Genomic DNA, 15744 nt, shown 5'->3' with positions numbered 1-15744 from the left:
CCTGAATGCAGTATCTGAGTCCTTAGTGAAACGGCCTTGAAGACTAGTCTCAGAGAGTTCTACCTATCTTCCCCGAATGTTTTCAGAGCAGTAATTCCAATTAGTTGCTTTGCCCTCATTGGCCCCTGTCTCTCCTGGTGATGTGCTTAGGGCTAGAAAAGATGGCTTCTGAGTACACGTTATATCTCAACCTACCATTCTCCTTCACTTTGGCAAGCCTCCATGCTGTACCAACTCAGCATGGAGAGGGCCTACTTGCTACCAGATGGGTAAGATGAACAGCTATTGGATGCCAACCAGAGAAGCTTAAGTTAGTCTGCTCTTAAAGTTTTTGATAGACAGATTTAGTTTAGCAACAGTAAGGTTGTTTTGTATCTGATGCCTGTTTTGTTTGTGGGGGTAGTGCTTTCATGTTTTGCAACACACTCTAAACCTAATAAAAGATATAAGTGGAGTCTGGATTTACTGATTGAGTTGTGAATACACCCCAAAGACGAACCCAGGGGGTGGAGAGTCAGGGGTAGGGCCTCGGTGAAGGCAGAGCTCATATCCCAAATTAAATTAAAAGGTCAAGCTTCCCTCCTGCCTGTCAGTGTGGCTGTTTTCTGCATGTTCCAGCTGTGACAAAAAAGATCAAAAAATATCTAGACAGTACGTACAAATGACAGTGCCTTAGAACTATAAGTCATGGAAACTGTGTGTTTGGTCATAATTGCACTCAGGACCTAGTACAGGATGTAAATGTGATGAATCAGTTGGGAACACTGACCGCAGATCTTCTAATCACAGCATTTGTATAAATGGAAAGGTAACCAAGAAGCCTAATGCAGTCACACAATATAATTTCCATTTGTTAATAGATATTAACCATAGGATTTTACAGAAGGCAACATTATGTATGTAAAGTGCAAAACCTTCTATAATATAAAAGAACCCATCTGTCCCACTTTCCACCTGTCTGTGACATGTATAACTCCTCAAGCAAATTGGAGCAAGGAGTCCAATGCTATGGGCTGCTGAACTCGTGTCCCAGCCATTATACTTGCAGAAAAACAACAAAGGAGGGCGGGAAGGAGAAACTCAGTTCTGCCATTATTCCCTTTGGAGGACTTTTGTAGGGGTCTGAAGGGGCTGTTTGTCAACCAATTGGCATTAAACTAGTGAGGAAGCTAGTGCTTCCTGTCCACCAAAGAACTTGCAAGTTTCAAGGAAATTGAACAAAGGGGTCCATCCAATTCTGTGGAGTCCTGAATAAGATGCTCCCAGCCCTCCTACTCGCAAAAGAAAAAAGGGCTCCAGCCCAACAAAGAAGGGAAGGAAGGACAAGGAACGAGCCAGAACTGCAGCTCTGTCAGTCCCTGAACTTGGCTTGCACTGGCCAAGAACCATCTTCCCTGGACCACTGCCTGTGAAATTTGGAGAACCAAAGAAAAACAAGACATCTGCTAATGATGGTGGTTAGCAGTCAAACATGAAAAACAACACTGATTTTTCAAGGAGAGTGGTAGTAATTCCCAAGAATTCTGTATGTGTTACCATTCTGGACAATCACAGTATTGACCTGAAACAGTGATTTTTGTATATATTTTCAGCTTGGAAATTCCATTATGCATACCCTACTTGTGGTGCTTGCTGCTGCTGAATGCACTGGCAATCAACATAGATCTCCTTAAAAAGCAGAGTAGCCAAATGTTGTTGTTGAGTTATACTCATATTGTAGATATGGAGCTGATACAGAGACCGAGACTTGCCAAAGGCTGCCTAGCTTGATCATGAGGCAGAGTAGGAAGATTCCTGTGTGACCGTCAACAGGTTCTAAGGCAGGTTCTTTAACTTAGAGAAGTTGTGGTGTTCTAAAAGCTTCCCATTACCTTGTAGCCTTTGTTCAGGATTGCAGCCCTTTGTCCCCTCTGCATAACAATGGACACAGACAACAGAAGGTGAGGTATGAGAGTTCTTTCTGCCTAGATGGAATCAGCTCCAATAGAGCCCTTCTCCTCCATGCCAAGGAGTTTTATTATCTCTTATTGCCCACCCTTTCATGAGTCAAAGAAGCCTTTCCTGAAGTCTCCAGGAAGAGATTTAAACCTCCCAAATCTCTTCCCTGCTGAGTGTCTATGACTACTCCATTGTCTTCAGCCAAGCAGGCCTTTCGCATATTAAAAGCCCGGCTGGGTACTGATGGAGCATATTTGACTTCCACTTCCTCTTGGTTCTCTGCTAAAAGACAGAGGAAAACTTTATAAAACTACAGGTGTTTTACTCTGGAGGGCTGGTACAGCCCAAACCTCCAAAGTAAAATGCATTTTTTTAAGCATGTTTCAAGATGAAACTGTTCCACTACACAACAGGAAAACGTCTTCTCTGTTCCAGTGACAATACCAACTGGCATCGTCCCTATATTATAAATATCTTTCAAGGTACCCAGTATATTTTAATTCTCTTGGCATATTTAGTGGTTCATTGAGGTGCAGATATAGCATACAGATCCATCCATGGTTGGCCATGTGCTACTTTATTCAAGTATTTCTGGAAGGAAAGAAATACTTTTAGGTGGGATTTCAGGGGAATAAACTTTCTAGTTACCTTGCTACACGTAATGCCTTGGCAGAGGCCAGTCCACTGGGAGGGGATTATCTCCACCATCATTTGCCAAAATGAATGCTTTTCTTTTTACTCCCCAATGGATTTTTAGAGGCTACCAACTAAACCAACAATATGAGGCCTGAAAGATGCTATAAAAAACCAACATAATGATAACACCAAAGTAGGGAGAAGCAGGATTCTGTTAATCTTTCGTGTATACATTTTCCTTTTATATGTTAGGCTATATTTCCTCACATGCATTATTTCCATACTTTTACAGAAAAAGTACTTTAAAAAACTTTTCACCAAGGCTCTTCTTCCTTCCAAGATTAAACAGTTTAGACTTCACAATGAAAAAAATTCTATCTCATAAAGTAGGATTTTTTTAATACACAAGTATACACTTATACAGGGCTCTTCTAACTGGCCATGGAACTGCATCCTCCACTGCTGCTAGTCCTATTGCTTATCAGTACTGGAGGGAGTGCGGGGGTGGGGGTCTGAGAATCTTCCTGGTTTTTCCTTGCAAACGTTATGGACTCCTGTACCTGCACAGTTGCATTCTGACATTTTAAGAGAAACCCACACAAGGGACAAAACAACAGAGTACTAATCCCAAAATAAGAATGTGAAAGGAATATGCTTTACAGAGATTCCAAGGGACAAGACCAAAAAGGAATTTTGTGGTACCTGTTTATTTTTGCTGGCTCTCATGGCTACCCATTGGAAGAGATTTTCATGTAGGATAAAGAGGAACAACTCAAACTACTGTTAGCTTTAAGACAGGGGTGCAGAGAAAGATTCTTGTTGTCTTCAAATCCAACAGAATCATCTGCCATTCAAGGGAGACTCTTAAAAAATGATGCAAACCAAATAAACCTGCAGGTGGAATCGTATGGATTTGCATCTTAGCACCAAGACAGCGATGACTGTGCTGTTGCTGTTTGTTGTCCTCTTTCCTACTATATGCAAGGGACTTTCTATTAATTGCAACGTATATGATGACCTCCTCCCTATTTCTCATGGATTTTATCAGCCTGGTGATGTTATCATCGGTGAGCTGATCAGTCACATCTTCTTTTTTCAAGACTCCCCCTCTTTCATGGAGCAGCCTACGCTGAAATCGATTCATAAACCTCCGTAAGGATTTTTTCCCTCCTTCTGTAAAATGTTCAGCTTACAATAACTGAAAGCAGATTTAAAGTAACAGAGCGCTTCAACCTCGTACGATTGGCTTTTCAATAGTAGGGTCATGACTCAGTGGTAGAGCATCAGCTTTACCATCTTGGACATCAGAATGTCCAAGGTTGAATCCTGGCATTTCCCATTAAAAGAATCAAGAAGTGATGTGGAAGACCTAAACCTGCCTTAAAACCCAGAGAGCTGCTGCCAGCCTGAGCCAGCAATGTTGACCTTGGTGGACTAAGGGTCTGACTCAGTATAAAGCAGCTTCTTGAGTTTATTGATTTATTTACTTTATTAAACTTCTATTTCGTCCTCCCCACAAGTGGGCTCAGGGTGGATCACATAATTTCTGTGTTCCTGTATTCAAATTGTAGATTTCTTCTGCATCAACATGTCATTAGATAAAATGCAATCACAGCAATAGTTCACAACTGGATTCTCTTGTCCACACAAGAAAATCCATTTGCCAACAATTGCTATTGATTGATCATAACATTGCCACCATCATCCGATGTGTACCAATGTAGGTGAGGGTTTTTTTACAGCATCAAGAAAAATAATAATTTACTGCTCTTATGAGGAAAGGGACAAATGCATTTAGTTTAACCAGCCTATAATTCTCATTGCAGTTCACTCCCAAAGCACTACCAGAACATTTTGGCCTTGGCCTTTGCTGTAAAAGAGGTCAACGAGAATCCCCAAATCCTACCAAATATCACTTTGGGGTTTCACATCCTCCTCAATGGTTTCTACCTTGGAAAGATGACTTATAAGGTCACCCTGAATCTACTTTCAACACAGCATAACTTTATCCCCAATTTCAAGTGTGATACCCAGAAAAATCTTATACCTGTCATTGGAGCCCATGACAGTGAAACTTCTGCCGATATGGCTACCATATTAGCTATCTATAAGATACCACAGGTACGTCAGAGGCTTGGGAGTGTGGAGATTTTACAACTGATGCATATAATTTAACTTTCCGTTGTAACTGACATGAAAAATGAATCTATATTTTATTTCAGTTCACATATGGATCATTTTCACCTGTGCACAGTGACAAAACACTGTTTCCTTACACGTACAAGATGGTCCCAGACAATGCCTTTCAGTACATGGGCGTTGTCCGATTGCTTCAGCACTTTAAATGGACATGGATAGGCCTCTTTGCTGTGGAAGATGACACTGGGGACAAGTTTTTGCAGACAGTGATGCCCCTCCTTTTCCAAAATAGAATCTGTTATGACTTCATACTGAGAACCCCAAAACGGACTTACACGGATGATTTGATAGAATTGCTTTCAGCACTAATGGACAAATATCCAGTTCTTTTGGATAGCAAAGCCAATGTATATTTTGTATACGGACAACCTCCATCAATGCATGCCTTGAGAATGTTGCTGTTCACAGTAGAAGGAGCTACATCGCTTCCTCTTGGTAAAGTGTGGATTACTACATCCCGATGGATTTTTCAATCAATGTCATTTCAAAGGATCTGGGATACTCAAATCTTCCACGGTGCCATTTCCTTCACCATTCACTCCATTCAGCCACCAGGCTTCCAAAAATTCCTTCAGATCATAACACCTTCCTGGGCAAAAGGTGATGGCTTTATCCAGGAATTCTGGGAGCAAGCATTCGACTGTACTTTTAAATGTTCTGATGAACACGAGGAGTGCAATAAACCATGCACTGGAGAGGAGAAACTGGAGAGCCTTCCAGGAACTTTGTTTGAAATGAGCATGACTGGCCAGAGCTACAACATCTACAATGCTGTCCATGCCATAGCGCGTTCCTTGCATGCCATTTACAGTTTAAGGGCCAAATCCAGAACTTTGGCAGAAGGAAGAAGGGAAAAATTTCAAAACGTGCAACCCTGGCAGGTAATTTCAGCTCAGAAATGCCTGTAGACATTTAAGGGAGCCTAGCACAGCAATCAGTGATGGATTCAGAGACTGATGCTTCATGCTCCCTTTCTCACACATTCTCACACATTGCTGAATAAAAGAGTGCTATCTAAATCATAATTACTAATCTTTGCCAATGTATTTGGTTATGTAGTAATTTTTAGATGTGTGGTAAAAGTGAACTGATTTTTTATGTTCATAATCTAGAGCGAGGTAAGCCATGAAAAGTTGTGACGTTCATGGTTAAGAGTCCAACATATATTTTATTTTATCTTATAATGTAGCTCCATCATTTTCTAAGGATAATTTTGTTCAACAACAGCGCAGGGGACTCTATACAGTTCAATGGCAATGGAGAATTAATTGCAGGTTTTGATGTTACAAACTGGATAACATTCCCAAACAATTCTTTTGTGAGAATAAAAGTGGGAAGTCTGGATCCTCAGGCATCTCCAGGCAGGGAGCTCACCCTTAGTGACGACCAGATTGTGTGGCACAGAAGCTTTAACCAGGTGAGATGCAAAAGGTCTATTAAAAATAAAGGAGGTTCCATTTTAGGTAGCCCAGCATTCTGCCTAACCTTCAAGTGGTGAATGGGGTTGGATAGCAAGAAATTCTTTAAAGCAGAGTTGTTTCCCTTGTTCCCTTATTGTTTTCTGGCCAGACTTGGCCATTTGAACCAGTGTCAATCTTTCTGAATGCCTTAGTAAATTTCTGCTTCACAAGCTATAACACCATATTTATTCATTCAGATTTTCTGTGTCAGCTAACTAAACATCTACGTATTCTGGGCGCGAGATCAGCAAAGATTTATGAAGGTCATACGTGACCTCATGAAGCTGCCTCATACTGAATCAAGCCATTGGTCCTTCCAATTCACTACTGTCTACTCAAACTGGCAGTGACACTCCAGGATGTCAGAAAGAGGTCTTTCACATCATCTCCTACCTGGTTCTTTTTAATGGAGAACTTGGAGACGCACCTGGGGATTTTCTGCATGCTCACCCACAAAGTCATGGCCCCTTTCTGGTCTCCATATGATTTATCACAGATGTCTCCCATGTCTCGGCAAAAGCAGAAAAGGAAATGTTAACAACTTGTTCCATTGTACAAGATTCCATAATTAACATTTTACTGTTCTAGAACACCCATTCCCATTTGGCATTTACTTGATCCTGATCAGCATCTCCTCTCTGTTTACAAATAGGTGGTGCCCCTTTCTGTGTGCAATGACCAGTGCCATCCTGGCTACAGCAGGAAGAAAAAGGAGGGCAAGAAATTTTGCTGTTATGATTGTGCTCCTTGTCCAGAAGGGATGATCTCAGACCAGAAAGGTAGGGGATATGATTTGTTGCCCACTGAACTTTTTTAAAAAAAAGTCTGCTTTACTGTTTTTAACATCTTGGAAGCAGAAAGTAAACATAGTCAAGGCTTGGAGTGAAACCTACTGAGAGCTTAAAACTGTAGGTTCTGGTATATTTTTAGGAATGATCCTGAGTCTGATTAAGGAGTGAATGAAGAGAGCTTATTCAGGAACTACAACTCTGATAGAAAAGCAGAGAAATAGAATAGATACTAACTATCTTACTAAACTGGGAGAGAGAGAGAGTTCCAGGAAGAAGCAGGAAGTAGCCTAAGAATACCAGTCTGGAGACATGCAAGAAGGACAGAAGAGATTAAGAAAGTTATTATTTTTTTTAATCTGTCAGATTTGCTGCCCACTGCAGGTATTGTGTGACTTCTACTACCTTCTCTGTACACAAGAAGACATTGTATTTCCAACATCCCTTCTGAAGGTCTAGTGTACATAATCCACAAGGTTTAACTTCTTGCGTAGACTTTCAAACTTTTCTTTAGGGAGTGGCTTAGTGAGTATATCAGCCATCGTCTCTTCTGTGCAGCAATACTTCAACTCAATAAGTCCATTCTCTTGCATATTTCTCACTAGATGTTGTTTCACATCAATATGTTTGCTTCTAGAATTCATCTTTTCTGTTTGTGCAAGTTTTATGCTCCTTTGATTGTCTTTGAAGAGTTTTTTGGTTTGAGGTCTTCTGTCCCAAAGCCATTCATTAGTTGGACATAAAAGAACAAATGTCCACTGGTAGACTTTCTGTCTTTGGTATATTGTGTCCAATCTGCATCCATATATCCCACCAATCTGGGATTATCACTTGTCGGCAACTTCAGTTTCAGATGCATAGTCCCATTCAGGTATTTGGCCAATCTCTTGACTGCATTCCAATCTCTTTTATTTGGTGACTCAGACTTCCGGCACAACATGCCAACTGCTGCTGCTATATCTGGACGCGTCAGGGTACTTATGTACAGCAACTTTCCAACTGCTTCCCTGTACTGTTTATTGTCGGGCAGGATTTCATCATTTCCATGTTGCTTTAGGTAATTTACTTCCATAGGAGTATTTGCTGGTTTACAATTTTTCATTTGTATATGTTCTAGAAACTGTAGGACTTTCTGGTTTTGGCTGAAAACATAGCTCCCATCTTCTTCTCTTTCTACTTGGACTCCCAGGTGATAACTCCTAACTCTTTCACTTCAACCTCTTGATTCAGATGTTAGACTATTTCATTGTAGTCCTTCTCTTCATAACACAAAATCAGATCATCGATGTAAACTAGAATGTAAGTCCATCTATTGTCTTGGTATCTTAAGTAAAGGCATTGTTCAGCTTTGTCTTACTTAAAACCTTCTTTGGTCAACATTTGGTGTAGTTTTTCATTCCAACATTTTGCAGCTTGTTTGAGTCCATATAAGCTTTTTTGCAGTTTACACATGAGAAGCCTTTCCTGGGATTGTTCCAATTCTGGTGGCTCTTCCATGTAAACTTCATCTTTAATTTCACCATGCAGAAAGGCTGTTTTTATGTCTAGATGCTCCATGTGCATCTTTTGCACTGCAGCTATACTCATGCGTACCCTTATTGAAGTGTGTCTCACCACTGGTGCAAAGGTTTCATCGTAGTCTTCACTGTATTTCTGAGTGTAGCCTTCGGCAATCAATCTTTGCACTTCACTTTTTGCATCATGTTTGGTCTTGAAAATCCACTTGCACTCAACTGTTCTCTTCCCTGGAGGGAGTTTTTCAAGGGTCTATGTCTGATTTTTGATAAGAGATTCATTCTCTTCTTCTGCAGCTCTTCTCCACTTCTCTGCTTCTCTGGCAGGCATTTTTGTTATGTCTTCCCATGTGGAGCGTTCAGGCATGTGGGCTTTCCAGATTTCATAATTTCTTTCGTTCAGCCTTTCTATCACTGCAACTTGCTGAATGCTATAAGTGGCCATTTTGTATCTTTTTTTCCCCTCTCTCTCTCTCTCACAGCTCATGAGGGGAGCCTCCAGTGAGTCTTATTCCTTTAATCAGAGATCAATCCACAAACCATCCTCTGCTACAATGTAGGCTCTGGTATATCTTAGGAATGATCTTGAGTCTGACCCACTGCCCCTTGCAGGTATTCTGTGTCTTCTGCCTTCTCTGTATACAAGACATTGTATTTCCAATACATGCCACATAAATGACCATACTCAGTGAACATTTAGTAAATATGGTTTATGCAATGTGTGCTTTGGTCAGAATTACAACAAATACTGCCAACCCTGCTAGGGGCTTGCCCCCTTTGAGCAGGTGGCAGCCATTTGACCCACTGCAGGGATGGAGGCAGACGATTAAGCCTCATATCCGGGGCCTCAGCCTTGGGGACGGAGCCTCACAGTGTTTGCTGTTTCTCCGCCCCTGTGGCTGCAGTCTTGCCTCGTGCTCGGCCCACCCACCTCACCCTATTTCAGTGCGGGACTAGCCGGCTGCCAATTTGGAGCCAGGTAGGAATTTTTTCTCTCACAGTCCCTGATTGGCCATGGGGCTGGAGTTTTTTCACCTACTTCGTACTGTTTGAGGGGGGGTTAATTGGCTTGGTGGGTCTGAGTTAATGCCACGGGTGGCAGGATGTTAGTTAGGGAAGAATCTGTAGCGGGCCGGTGAGCACCCTTGGCACCTCCCCATTGGTGGGGAATTGGGGTCTGCCAGATGTGGCTGGCTGCCGTACGGCCCAGCTGCGTGGTTAGACGCCCTGGTGTGGAACCCCTGGACAAGCCAGTCTCCCCCCGCTGCCGTACGGGGAGCTTTACAGGGGTGAACCACTTCGCCTGGCCAGGCCGGGTCCCAGCCATTTGGTGATGGCTCACACCCGGGGCAGCGGGTGTCTCGCCCAGACAGGTCAGGGCGGGGTAGGGAACGACCCCAGGGCCTGACCTGTACCGCTAGTTAGGCCCTTGCCGTAGTTAATGTTTTCTGGTTGTTGTTTAAAATAAAGCGGCCCATTTTATAACCCAAAATACTGTGTCTGTCTCTTATTCCTAATAGTGGGGCAAAGTCATTTATTTATCAATCTTCTTGTGAAATAAGATTCCAAACTATAGTGAATCTCATCCCTAGATCAGGTTCTAGCAAAACACGCTTGTTGTGATTCAGACAATGTAACATTCAGACAGGGCACTGGTAACCTCCAGCCTCACTGCTGTATTTTTGTTCAGGGGGCCCTTCAAGATTCTTGACATTCATCTCTTGATCAGTGAGAGCACAAGTGAGGATGACTAAGATCCTAAGATTTTTAGAGTAAAAGTCCGTCTGATACAAATACAAATAGTGATCTTTGAGTCCTAATATCCCATCAGAAAGGTGCTAGTGGATTCAAATCTTGCTTTTCTAGTGCAAACCAACATAGCTACTGTGGCAGTTTTGGGGGAGGGGAAAGTGGGAGGACTGTGAGACAATTTTTCAAAAGGGTCAGTCCCACACTCTGGCCTCACCTTATATCTTTTTTTAAAACTCCAGCTGCCTGCAATCTGGTAAAAAGAAGACACTAGCTTAAATTAAAGTGTTGATAACATGTAAGCTATGTGCTCCCTCAAGATTTGTTATTTGGGACCCTAATAGGATATGGTTGTACTTGTTTATGAAGTAAGTATAAGTCCCTTCCTTATAACTATTGGACTAGAAAGACAAATCACAGATGGAGATAAAGAGATTTTTATTTAACAGAAAATAAGTTCTTTAACAGGGTAAAAGTTTTTTATGGAATATTTCAGTACACAAAGTAAAACTAGCTCTCAGCTTCACTACAAGAGAGATTGTAAGTCAGGCCCTAAACATGCCTATTTATCACACCAAAACAGGTTTTCCTTCCTAAACATACCTCAAATCCTACCTAATAAGCTAGATAAAAACCTGGCTATGCTGATGTTCTTATCCAGAGTCACAAATACCCTGTCTGAGGGGGAAAGTTTCTTTTCCCCTTCTTAACTGAGGCTGGCTCACCCCCAGGGCAGCTCCATGGGCTCTAATTGGTTGACAATCACCTGGATTTGCATGAAGTCAAAATCACAGTGATTGGTTCAGAGATCCGGAGGAAAGGCAGGACTATGGGGGATGATTGCCACACCTAAAATTGTTTTGATTCTGTGATTCAGACATCACAAACTTCAGAGAGGCTGCTGTTAACCTAAACCCTTCCTGCATTTTTTGCTGTATGTGTCCTTCAAGATTCTACACATTTTCTCTTGATAAATGGGCAGCTAGTATACAGCAGTCCTACAGGAGTGCATGGACTTCAACATCTGCCTATAGAGTAGTAAAAAACATAATTGCTATGCTAATATAGCTTCCCTATATAGTCAATGTAATCTCCAGTGGCAAGTAAGGTCATCTTCGTAGTCATGATAATACTGCATAAAATACACGTGCCATTTTCTGAGCAGGCAGAGTGCTGCACATGCACAATACCAGTTGTTCTTACAATAACCATGAAGGACAGATCTCTGTACAAGGCTAAAGCATAGAGCATACCTTACCAAAAGCCATCCAATAAGTTCATGTGAGTGGAGAGATCTTGCACTGAGTTTCCCTTTGTCACAGTCAAATCTATTTTACACCAGCTCAGAAACTCCCACACACTCTGTTCAAAGAGCAGGAAGACAAAAACAGCAATTGATATTAGCTTAGAAGATTGTGATGCCATCTTGCCTCTTTGCTCAAATACCTCCCCAAAACACACCTTTTCTGGGAAGCTTTGGGAAGTCCTGCTCCACATACAGGTAACTGAATAATCTTGAGTCTTCCTTTTCTGCCCAACTTGGTCTCCAGTTACATTTCCAATTGCTGTAAACTCCTGAAGAGCGGGAGCAGCTTATTTGTAATTAATCTGTGAGAAGCAGAACACCATAAGAGTACTATGTATATCAACCACAACCACAAGAATTTATGAAATATTTAAACCATTCCTTTTTTTTTTTCCAGACATGGATTCCTGTGACCTGTGTCTAGAAGACAGTTACCCCAACAACGATCAAAATGAATGCATTCCAAAGGGTATCAGCTACCTCTCTTACAATGAACCATTAGGAATCACCCTAGCCATCCTGGCTGTTTCTTTCTCTCTGATCACAGCTTCGGTGCTTGGAATCTTTATAAAGTACCGCGACACCCCCATAGTCAAAGCCAACAACCAGAACCTCTCCTACATTCTCCTCCTCTGTCTCCTTCTTTGCTTCCTTTGCTCCTTGATCTTCATTGGGCAGCCTAGAAAAGTGACCTGCCTTCTCCGACAAACAGCTTTTGGCATCATCTTTGCTGTGGCCCTTTCCAGTGTGTTGGCCAAAACCATCACTGTGGTTCTGGCATTCAGGGCAACCAAACCGGGATCAAGGGTGAGGAAATGGGTAGGGAAAAGAGTGGCAAATTTTATTGTTCTTTTATGCTCCTTTATTCAAACAATTATCTGTATCTTTTGGTTAAGTACATGTCCTGCATTTCCTGACATGGACACACACACCCTGAATGCAAAAGTCATACTGGAATGTAATGAGGGCTCTGCTTTCATGTTTTACTGTGTCCTGGGCTATTTGGGTTTCCTGGCCACTGTCAGCTTCATGGTGGCTTTCCCAGCCAGGAAGTTGCCTGACAGTTTCAATGAAGCCAAGTTTCTCACCTTCAGCATGTTGGTCTTTTGCAGTGTATGGCTGTGCTTTGTCCCTACCTACCTAAGCACCAAGGGAAAGTACATGGTAGCTGTGGAGATCTTCTCCATCTTGGCCTCCAGTGCTGGCTTACTGGGTTGCATTTTTTTCCCAAAGTGCTACATCATTGTCCTGAGACCAACGATGAACAACAGGGAGCAGATAATAAGGAGAAAAAATTGAAACAGAGGGCCAAGCTACACATGACGAATGACACTTGAACGGCAAGTGGATTGAGTGGAGGGCAAGTGAACAGGGAGAAATACACTTGCTGTTCAAGTGTCATTCGTCATGTGTAGCTTGGCCCAGAGTTTATATCTGCATTCTGTGTCAACATGTTCCTTGGAAATGTTAGATCATTTCAATTCCTGTGGCTCCTTGTGGAAAACCATCACAGATAGTGCGGCTTGGGAAAAAAAATAACATTTGTCAAGGAATTCTCATTCCTTTAACCTTCACTATGAAACATCCTCAGAAAAATAGCTGAGTGGTAGGCCCTCACTCAAGGTGTCTAGGGAAGACAGTTGCACTGATCCAACTAATCACCCACAACAGCGTGAAATACATCTACACTGAATGCAGCATCCAGTGTGTACAGAATGGTTCCAGTGAACACTGACCTGAGAGAGAAGGCATGGATGCTTATTCAAATATGCATTCATATAGATCAGTTTTGCAAGCTGAAGATTTTCCATTCTGGATTGGAATAGCTGCCTAAAGAAGTGTTACAGGGTTAACTGAGAATATTCTAACGCCAGTTTTAGAAGACTGTCATAGAATTCATTGCCTTTTTTCTCTATGCTGTTTGTCAAGTGAATGCATTTCTCTTCCTATTGTCCAGGATTACAAATTTATTACAGTTGCCATCTCTAGCAGACAGTTGAAATGTTATCACAGGTTCACAGTTCTCAGCCCCACAATTTGATCTGAGTGCCGAGGCTTGGCCTGGATCAGGTAAAGTACTTATAAAAGAGAAAGACTCACACCAGAACAAAAGTGCGATTAGACCAGTGTTTCCTAACCTTTTCTCCCATAAAGGAACCCTCAAAATTAGTTTTTCAGATCCCAAGGAGTCAGTTTGGTGTAGTGGTTAAGAGCAGCAGGACTCTAATCTGGAGAACTGGGTTTGATTCCCCACTCCTCTGCTTGAAGCCAGCTGGGTGACCTTGGGTCAATCACAGCTCTTTCAGAGCTCTCTCAGGCCCACCCACCTCATAGGGTAACTGTTGTTGTGAGGATAATAATAACACACTTTGTAAACCTTTCTGAGCATTAAGTTGTCCTAAAGGGCAATATATAATTCAAATATTATTATTATGCTTTTATAGTCCAGAAAAAGTTGAAGGCAGGGAGCACAGTTCAGTTACTGCTAAATTATTGTCAAGAAAATTGATTTGCAAAGAGTTGCTCTGTGTGTGTGTGCTTGTGTCTGTGTGAAAGAGAGAGGGGAGGTATAGGGCAGGAATGTTCACCAGGTCACAAATTGGAATCCATTCAAAATATCTTTTAAAAGAGAATTCTAGTCCTACCCAGAGGTACATCAGCAGCCCTGATGTGGGCAGAACTTGGCTGGCCTTCATTCAGGGCACATGAACATGTCACCATGCTCAGATTCTGGGGGGGGGGAACCATGAATTTCACTTCCCATTTACTATGCAGGCAATGTCTATGATAATGCAGAAAGATGCTGCCTAGGTAGCTTGTCATAACAACATTTCTCATCATTATTTCATCTCAGATTATTCCCATGGTGTCCCTACAGCTGGCACAAATATTCAAAACATTCACCTCAGATAGACAATTAATCTCCAGCTCCAAATTTTCACCCTGGTATAAATGCTTTAAAAGAGACCACGCCTAAGTCTCCTATCTGACTTGTATCACTCTCCATAGTCTCAGAATAGCACTTATATCTATCCAGTTTTAGACCATGCCAACAGCTTTACTTGATGGTTGCTATTCCTGAAAATTCTTTGCTTTGGCAGCTAGGAAAATGCATCTGAAGGGTGCAATGTTTTAATATAAGAATTTTTAAACTTGGTTGTTTTAGTGGTGATGTTCATAATTTATATTTCTTTTCTTTTAATTCTCTGTGCTTGTTTGTAATGACTTTTAGTTATACAATAAATGCTCTCCTCTCCCCCACATATATATACAAAAGATAACCAGCTCACTTTGTAAGCTGCCTTGAGTATCTTTGGAGGCAAGGTAACTAATAAATGTCTTAATAAAGAAAGAAATAAAATATTTTGCCAGGTATTTTGGATTTTTCATGGTATGTCAATTTTCTAAATGTATTTATTCCACAATTTCTTGTGGAACCCCTGACAATGTCCTGTAGAACCCCAGACTGAAAACACTGAACTAGATCAACTTTCTTTCTTTCTTTCTTTCTTTCTTTCTTTCTTTCTTTCTTTCTTTCTTTCTTTCTTTCTTTCTTTCTTTCTTTCTTTCTTTCTTTCTTTCTTTATACATACATACCCTGCCGTTTCTCTTGGATCAAGAACCTAAAGATCTCAAAGTAGGTGAACATGAGGCTAATTAACTCTCATCTTAGAAACAGAGTAGGAAGATCCCTGTCATGGTATTCCTATGTCACAGTCAACACTATTCTTCTATGCCCACACTGTAAACAAGAACACAAAGAGAGAATTGGCATATGCTCAGAAAAGCTGCATGATGTCACCTTTCCTTTTTGGATCCAGCCATCCAAGTCTCCACCTGGCAATGTGCCACTCTCCTGGCTTTCCCCAACCCTCAGAGGAGTTTTCACTCCCTCTGTTGGTACACCACTGGAAAGGTTGTAGAAAGCATTTTTTTTGTGGCTGCCTTAACTTGCTTTTCTAGTACTAATGCTGGATCCAGTAAAATCCCTAGTCTCTTAACAAAGTCTGCAAGGGTTAGATGAACTCCATCAAAAATGGGGAGTACAATGTCCTTCAAGATTGCTGCCTTCCCAACAAGCATCACTTCCATCTTGTCCGGGTTCAATTTCAATTTGTTCATTTTCAGCCATTTGGCCACAGCTGTCAGGCAGT

General features: G+C 41.6%; 1 protein-coding gene across 1 annotated transcript; it reads left to right on the top strand.

Moving 5' to 3' along the window:
- Positions 1–4659: 4659 nt before the first annotated feature.
- Positions 4660–12889, top strand: LOC129339431 (vomeronasal type-2 receptor 26-like). The gene is made up of 4 exons (XM_054994009.1): positions 4660–4695; positions 5963–6190; positions 6886–7012; positions 11988–12889. The coding sequence occupies exons 1-4, from the start codon at positions 4660–4662 to the stop codon at positions 12887–12889; spliced, it is 1293 nt and encodes a 430-aa protein (XP_054849984.1).
- Positions 12890–15744: the final 2855 nt, after the last annotated feature.

The sequence above is a fragment of the Eublepharis macularius genome, chromosome 12 (assembly GCF_028583425.1).
Source record: "Eublepharis macularius isolate TG4126 chromosome 12, MPM_Emac_v1.0, whole genome shotgun sequence".
Taxonomy (NCBI): domain Eukaryota; kingdom Metazoa; phylum Chordata; class Lepidosauria; order Squamata; family Eublepharidae; genus Eublepharis; species Eublepharis macularius.
Note: the sequence above shows the minus strand (reverse complement) of the source record. Positions and strands in the feature narration are given on the sequence as shown.

What these genes read in the sequence shown, in the direction of transcription:
- LOC129339431 (XM_054994009.1), top strand. Translation starts at nt 4,660, where the DNA reads ATGGCTACCATATTAGCTATCTATAAGATACCACAG. An exon ending in GGCACAGAAGCTTTAACCAG is followed by an intron (nt 6,191 to 6,885) that starts GTGAGATGCAAA and finishes GTTTACAAATAG; the next exon opens with GTGGTGCCCCTTTCTGTGTG. An exon ending in GATGATCTCAGACCAGAAAG is followed by an intron (nt 7,013 to 11,987) that starts GTAGGGGATATG and finishes TTTTTTTTCCAG; the next exon opens with ACATGGATTCCTGTGACCTG.